The sequence below is a fragment of the Rhincodon typus genome, chromosome 8 (assembly GCF_021869965.1).
Source record: "Rhincodon typus isolate 14 chromosome 8, sRhiTyp1.1, whole genome shotgun sequence".
NCBI classification, from domain to species: domain Eukaryota; kingdom Metazoa; phylum Chordata; class Chondrichthyes; order Orectolobiformes; family Rhincodontidae; genus Rhincodon; species Rhincodon typus.
Window position 1 is genome coordinate 12,026,028 of NC_063339.1, and position 7,858 is coordinate 12,033,885.

The 7,858-nt window shown below is 40.0% G+C and overlaps 1 protein-coding gene across 1 annotated transcript in view; it reads left to right on the forward strand.

Moving 5' to 3' along the window:
- The window catches only part of ak7b (adenylate kinase 7b), a 60,896-nt gene that overhangs the window by 52,210 nt on the left and 828 nt on the right, over positions 1 to 7,858 (forward strand). Inside the window, exons 12-13 of the mRNA XM_048600028.1 lie at positions 609 to 735; positions 6,741 to 6,869. Coding sequence (XP_048455985.1) covers positions 609 to 735; positions 6,741 to 6,869 — 256 coding nt within the window. The remainder of the gene's footprint in view (positions 1 to 608; positions 736 to 6,740; positions 6,870 to 7,858) is intronic.

Here is a 7,858-nt window from a genome sequence, read left to right on the forward strand (position 1 = left end):
TTTCTTATCTTCTATGGTCTTATGGTAATTTAAGTATACAGTTAGTCTTGCATTTTTTTAATTCCAAGTTTTTTTTTTCCCCTGGATAGCATGACTTACACTAGTCTATGGTGCCATGGGATCCAGGTTATCACAGGCACATCATCAATGTGGCTACTAATCTTTATGTGGAAACCATTGATCACTGTCCTGTTACCTGCTGACATCCACACATATTATGTTCTTAGCTGATGCGGAGTTACTGAATAGCAGTCAATCTGCAAATTGGGATTGATCTCATATTCCTTAGCGCATAGGCACTAAAACCAATTAGGGCATACTTCCTTCCAATCCGAGGGAGACTCTTAACGCAAACCAGCAGTGGCTGATGGAAATCTGAAGAAGGGTTCCGACCCGAAACGTCAGCTTTCCTGCTCATCTGTTGCTGCCTGGCCTGCCATGTTCCTCCAGCTCCACACTGTGTCATCTCTGACTCTAGCATCGGCAGTTCTCACTATGATTGGCTGATGTTTACTTTGTTTCTCCGCATTGAACTTTTGGAAGTGAGCTGAATGCTTTTATTTAAAAAAAGTTCACAGCTTTGTTTAAAATTAAGTTAATTGTTTTAGGAATTAAAAAGTACACAGCCTGAAATTGAAGAAACTGAAGAAACTGAGGAAGAAGGTGATGACACGGGCGTCAAAGATGCCCAGGACCTCCTCGACCAAGTTAGAGAAAATATGGAGCAAAATGGGGGTAATCGATGTTTATTTTGCATTTATGTAACCTATCAGTAAAAACAGCTTGGAGTTGCAGAATGTTTTAAATGTTAGCCTAAGTTGCAAGTCCAAATATGGCAAAGTGGGTGAAGTGGATAGCTCCCTCTCATTACATTAAATCAGTTGTTCCTTTTATTGATTCTTTCCCGAATTCCTATTTCATCAATGTTAACTAACACCAAATTGTTGCATTCCAAGAAGGACCAGGAGGATGAAATATTTAATAGCAAGAACGTTATGAAGGAAATGTCCACTCTGTAGATAACAAAGTTGGACTAAGTTGTTCCTCACCCAAAACAGCTGATGATGCCATTACATCACTTGATCACACTCTTAAAGTGACAAACAACCACTCTTACACAAATACACAACATTCCTCTCCATTTTCATCAGAGCTTCTTGCAATGATAACTTTCACAATCTTTACAAGCAATTATATAACAGTCAGTAGGTAAGATTCTCTGGAGGATGTCAATTTATTTGTGGTTGTTGGTGCATTTTTCCCATTGGCTTTAACCTCTGGTGTTATTGGTGTACCAGAAACTCATATGTCATTGCCTACTCCTGGATGACTGCACTACTGGGGAGGGTAGTTTAGGCAGGAAATCTCACAACCTGTAAAATAACATTCAAGGCTATGGGCCTAATACGGGGAAGTGGGACTAGTGTAGGTAGTAGTATATTTTTGGTGGTACAGAATTGATGGGCCTGTTCTGTGCTGTATGATTCTATGACTGAAATCTCGGAGGTTTGCACAATATCACGGTATTCTCCGCTAAGGTAGTGCCTCTCTCGGATACTTCAGTTACTATTCTGTCCTCAGATTTATCCAGGTCTGTATTTGGTAGTCATTCATGGATATTTAATTAATGTTGTCCCTGGCACATTTTCTGGTTGATTTGCTTGTCTTCTTCATAATATATTGAAGTACGCTCTAGAATGGTTTCCTGTACCATACAGATGAGAAGCAATGATGGCTAGTACCCACTCCTCGCCAGAGATGTAATTCCTCACCAACACTTCATGGCCTTTTCAGAAAATGCAGTGTTTGGCCTGTTCTCTGTTTGAGAAATCTGATTCTGTTGTTTCTTGCCTTTTGTCATGGGTGGTTTCAGCAAATCAAATGCATTGCACAACTGATGCTTTACCATGAGTAATGCCAGAGAAGTTTGAGTATAGAGTGGGTTACATTCCAGTATGTTAACAAAATATGGCTCAGCCTTTTTGAAAGTGATCCTAATTCACAAGTTACCCTGAAGGAAAGTTTACTTGTCTGACCATCCCTTTCTGCCAAACCATTTATGACTGGGTGATAAGGAGCTGGTTGGATATGTTTTAGATAGTCTGTACACTCTTGTAATATAAATTGTGGACCATTATTGCTAACACGTTGTTCTGGATACCCAAACCTCACAAATATCTCCCTGAATCTTTCAATGATTTTCTCTGAAGATGGGCCTTCGTGATGGCAACTTCAAGCCATCTCATATGTGTGCCAACCACTATGAAAAAGCCCTTCAAAAGGTCTGACATAGTCAATTCGGTTTCTTTGCCTTTCTGGCCATTCCCATGGGTGTAATGGCACTAAATGGAGGTAGGAACTCTTGCACAAACTGCACATATTTCTGCCTTCTCCTCAATCTCAGAGTCAAGCCCTATCCACCAAAAATAGCTGCTGGCTATCACCTTCAACCTGACAATGCCATGGTGATTTTCATGTAGTTGATTTAACACACATTTCCTTAGTTGTGTGGAATGATGACACTCCTTCCCCATAGGAGACATCTGCTTGTAGAGATAGTTCTAACTTTGGTGTGACATATGATTTCAGTCTGGGCTTTTCCTGTGGTCTTGCCTTAAAGTACCATGTCCTTCACTTTTGATTGAAGTGCATAATTTCTAGTCTACTTCCTCACTTGCACTACTGTTGCCTGAGTGTTCTCTAACTGTTCAATGTTAAAATTGTTAATATAGGACATGATTGCACTAGAGAAGGTGCAGAGGAGATTCACCAGGATATTGCCTAGAATGAAAGGTCTCAGTTATGAGGAGAGACCAGATACACTGGGTTTGTTTTCCTTGGTGCTGTGGAGGCTTAGTAGGATTTTGATTGAGGTATACAAAATTATGAGAGGTTTTGGTAAGCAAACAAGGGCAGGACTTTCACAGTTAATGATAGGGCCCTGGGGAGTGTTGTTGAACAGAGAAACCTGAGGGTTCAGGTACATAGTTCTTGAAAGTGGTGGGACAGGTAGACAGTGTGGTAAGAGGGCCTTTGGTATGCTTATCTTCATTGCTCAGAGCATTGGGTATAGGAGTTGGGATGTCATGTGCAGTATGACTCTATAACTCTATGATTCTATGCATAGTCAGGGTAAACTATGAGGAAATTTTCCCTGTGGCAGACATGTCTAAAACCAGAGAGCATAAATTTAAAGTGAGGTGAATGTTGTCTGAGGAAAAGACTTTTCTAAGGTTTTAGAGTAGATCTGTAGCTCGGGTTGTGGATGTTGTGGTTGGTTGGCTAGCTGAGCTGGTTCATTGGTTTTCCACAGATATTTCAATACCCTGCTGGGTAACATCATCAGTGCAGCCTCCGATGAAGCGCTGTTGTGTTTTCCCACGTGTTATTTAAACTCTGGAGTCCGTTGAGCTGGATTAGCTCATTTCCGGTTTTCCTTCGCAGTGGAGTGTATATGGGGTTGAGCACTGCGAAGGAAAACAGGAAGTGAGGTAATCCAGCTCAACGGACACCAGAGTTTACAAACCAGGCAGGAAAACACAACAGCGCTTCATCAGAGGCTGCACTGATGATGTTACCCAGCAGGGTAATGAAACGTCTGCAGAAAAACAACAAAAAGACTTTTCACCCAGAGGTTTGTAGAAATATGGAATATACTGCCTGAGAGAGTGGCGAAAGCCGATACTCTCGCAACATTTAAAAAGCGTCTGGATGAGTACTTAAAATACCAGGTCATTACAGGTTACGGACCAAACACAGGTGAATGGGATTAGTGTAGTTTGGTGTTTGTTGGCCAAAGAATCTGTTTCTATGCTGCAGGACTCTATGACCCTATAAGGACTGTTTTACATGACTTGGTTGGCGAGGACACTCCAGAGAGAGACAATCAGCATTGCTGCGTAAATTGGATTACCGAGACTTAAATTGTATGTCTGACCTGGTAGCAACAATGCTTGCTTCTGCGTACAGCTCACTACTAGAGAAGGGAGCCTTGTATAAGGCCCAAATATTGTGACCAATGGTCTGTGATCTGTTGGCAGGGTAAATTTCCCAGCCATACAGATATTAATGGAATCGTCTAATGCCAAATATGATTCCAAGAGTTTCTTTCCCTGTCTGTGCATATTTCGTTGCTGCTTTGTTTAACAATCTTGATGAAAAAGCTATTGTCTTCTCTTCATTGTTGGGTAATATGTGAGAAATGACCGTTTCCACCCTGTATGATGATGCATCACAATCTGGTCGTAACAGTAACTTTGGGTCAAAATGCATCAGGACTTTTGACTTTAATGAAGTCTCTTTGGCTTGTGGAAAGGGTCTTTCACGTTGAACTTTCCAACTCCAGTTCTTGTTTTGACATTAAAATAATTGTGCAATGGCTTGAGAATGATGCAAAATTTGTGACAAACCTGTTATAGCAATTTAACAACCACAAAAATGATCATAGTTTACATTTTTAGGTGCTTCAGTAAATATTTGACAGAAGATTTAAAATATTCACAATTGTCTTTCTTCACTCTTAGGCTATAATATTCAAGTCTCTTCAGAAAAGCATCTAAATTGAGGAGATGCTCTTTTTTGTTTCTCCCCATGATGAAAGTATCATCTAGGTCACACTGAACTCCTTTCAATCCACTTAAAATCTGATCCATGGCATGTTGGAAAAATGCAGGTCCAGATGCGTTTCCAATGGAAGTCTCTTGTATTTAAATAGTCCTTTATGCGTTATAATCATCAAGTATTCCTGTGAGTCACAATCTACATTCATCTGGAGATAGGTGTGAGTAATGTTAATTTTACTGACCAGCTGACCTCACTTAGTCTGACAAATAATCATCAATTGAAGGCACAGGATATTACTCAGCACACAATACCTGATTAAAGATGACCTTAAAAGCACCGCAGTTGCATACAGATCCTTCTTTCTTCAACACTAATATGACAGGCATGGCCAAATCAATCATATTTACGGGTTCAAAGACTCCTGCCTTGATCAGTCTCACTAATTCAGCCTCAGCCTTTGGTCTGATTGCATAAGGCAAGGATCTAGCCTTGCAACATTTTGTTTGATTCTCATCCTGGATTTTCAATTTGACAGAAGTCTTTCCCAAGCTTCGCATGATGCGTGGGCCTCAAGGGTCCATGCACAGTGGTGAATTCCAGAAACAAAAGTCAGTGCTTTGATTGGTGTGCCAATGTTGATTGGTGTACATGGAACCTTGGAACAGGTACTCATGAGCAACCTTGCAGCTTAGAGTAAACATATACACTAACCTAAATTAACAAAATTCTACAAATTAAAACTCTCAACCCCTTATAAACTCACCTCTACACACACACAAATAGATAAATATAAACAGGGAAACAAAACAAATGGGCAGAGGGAAAATGGGAAAACAATTCCATATCCTTTGTTCCCGAGATCTGCTGATTTAGTTCTTGCTCATCTGAAGGTTTTTCCTCAACCTTCGTTTTTTTGCAATGCAAAAGGCTGTTTCATTTATGGAATGCCCCTGACTTATCCAATTCAAAGTTACAACTTGCAGCATCTGCTGAAAGAATGATAAACTGGTTTTCTTCAGATTTAAAGTGGCTTACTGCAGAGAACTGAGAGACAGAGAGAGCTTTTGGCTGCTGCAGATCTGTTGATTCTCTTCTGGTCTGGCAAATCTTCTCTCTTTCTCACAGCCCAAGTTGTTCAGCTAACTGACAACCAATTATCTTTGCATTGATAATTTATTCCTAGTCTCTAAAACTATCCCCTTCACTTGTAAACATTCCCTCAGCTCCAATTTGTCTGTATTACTGGAACCCAAAGCTACACAAACAGAGTTCACAATAGGTATCAAATTCTTTACTTTTAAAACATACAGCCATCCTTGTAAATCCCTGGATTGAAACGATTCTTTCTAATTTTAATCCACTTTTTTTAATATAAAAAGGTACAATTTTTACAAGACCTTAAACTAATATGTTGAAATTAAGCTTTTGTAAAATGAGTGGAACTGGATTAAATTTAACAGATGTCATCCAGGATTCCATGGGCTTTGAAAACTTGGCAGTAAATATGCTTATAGAGGCATAGCATCATTACAATACCAACACAGCCCATCAAATCTATGCTGACAATTCAGTCAATCCCATTTTCCCATTCGATCCTTGTAGCCCTTCAAGCAAATTAGTATCACGTGCCCATCCAATTTCCCTTTTATATAATTGATTGTCTGTGCTGCTGCCACCTTTATAGGCAGTGAGTCCCAGGTCAATGTCACTCTCTTGAGTTCTTCCTCAAATTTCACTTGTATCCCTTGGCCAAAAACTGAAACCTGTATTGCCTAGTCTCAGCATCATCAGCTGATGAGACCCGCTTTCCTTTGTCTACTTTATCCAGTTACCCCTAATATCTAGTACACTTCCTGCAAATCTCCCCTCAACCTCCTTTATTTCAAGAAGGTCGACACAGTTTCTCCAATCTAACCTTGTAGCTAAACTCTCTCCCCCCAGTCCATCCTGCTAAGTCTCTATTGATCTCCCTTACAGACCAGAACTGCTTGTCATATGTTAGTTTGGACCTAATCAGGCTTTATAAACGTTCAACATAACTTTCCTGCCTTGTACCCAACATCTCTATTTATGCAATTTAGCATTTGATTTGATTTACTAACTACTCTCTTTTTTTATGATAAATAGTTTTCCCTCTGCATAGTAACTGATGGACTGTTTGGCTACCAACTTTACAGGTCGTCTGGATGATGGATTTGTCCTCAAGTTTGTGAAGGACAAGCTGTCATCGATGCCTTGCCAGAACCAGGGTTTTATTCTCGATGGTTTTCCTAAGACATATCTACAAACCAAGGAACTTTTCAGCGGTAAGCTATAGCACTTTAATACAATTTCATAGTTGAATTGTAGTTAGTGCCAGTGCAGCCTGACACTTATTTTGGGGGAATTGTAACTACGGCTTGTTTTGTGGTGAGGCTTCCCAGGCAGCAGTGCTAACCACCCAGCCACCACACCAACCACCTGTCTATTGTAGAAAAATAAAGGGCAAACAGACCACTAGAAAATAATAATGTGAATCTTGTTGTTAGGTGCAACACATTCCAGATGAAGCTAATGAGCCTGGCTACTGTTTTGCTGTCTGGCCCAGCTTTTAACTATTGAAATAGTTGAGGGAAAATGAAATGAGGTGCACAGAGACAGGGGAAGACAATGGGAGGGACTATTACAGAGAATAGGAGAGAGAAAAAGTGGCAGAATGAATGAAAAACAAACACAAATAACTAGAAAAGAAAGCCATCCAATGGAAAGGATGAAACACAAAGAATTAGAGTCAAAGAGGAATGAGAAACAACAGAGAAACTTGTGCCACAAATTTGAAAATGGTTGTGGTTATCTTGATATGAGATTATGCCGCAAATGTTGCTTCTGTTGGTGGCAATACAGAATCAGTTAAAGCCACTTTGAAGTGCTTAAAGAGAAGTGCATTTTGATTGAAGCAAAGTGAAGCAAGAAGTGAAGACATTCTAAAAGTGAATTTGACTTGGTGACTGCTCAATAATCACAAAATATAACTTCATCATGATAAAGCATAGCCTTGAACATCATGCTATGCAGCAATTAACAGCGAACATGTTCTAAGTTCTTCTGAAGTTGCACTGGAGGCCTTGGTACACGAAGTAGAGAGAAGGAGTGATGTCATCAATCCACTAAGGTTCAGAAGGTTTTCCAGATGAACTTTGCCAAGTTATTTGAACCGGATAGCCCCAGCAGTCAATGCTGGGTGTCAACTCCTGAGGACCTCAATGTAGAAGTCTGTAGAAGAAGAATAGACTGGAAGTCAATTAACATGTCCTCA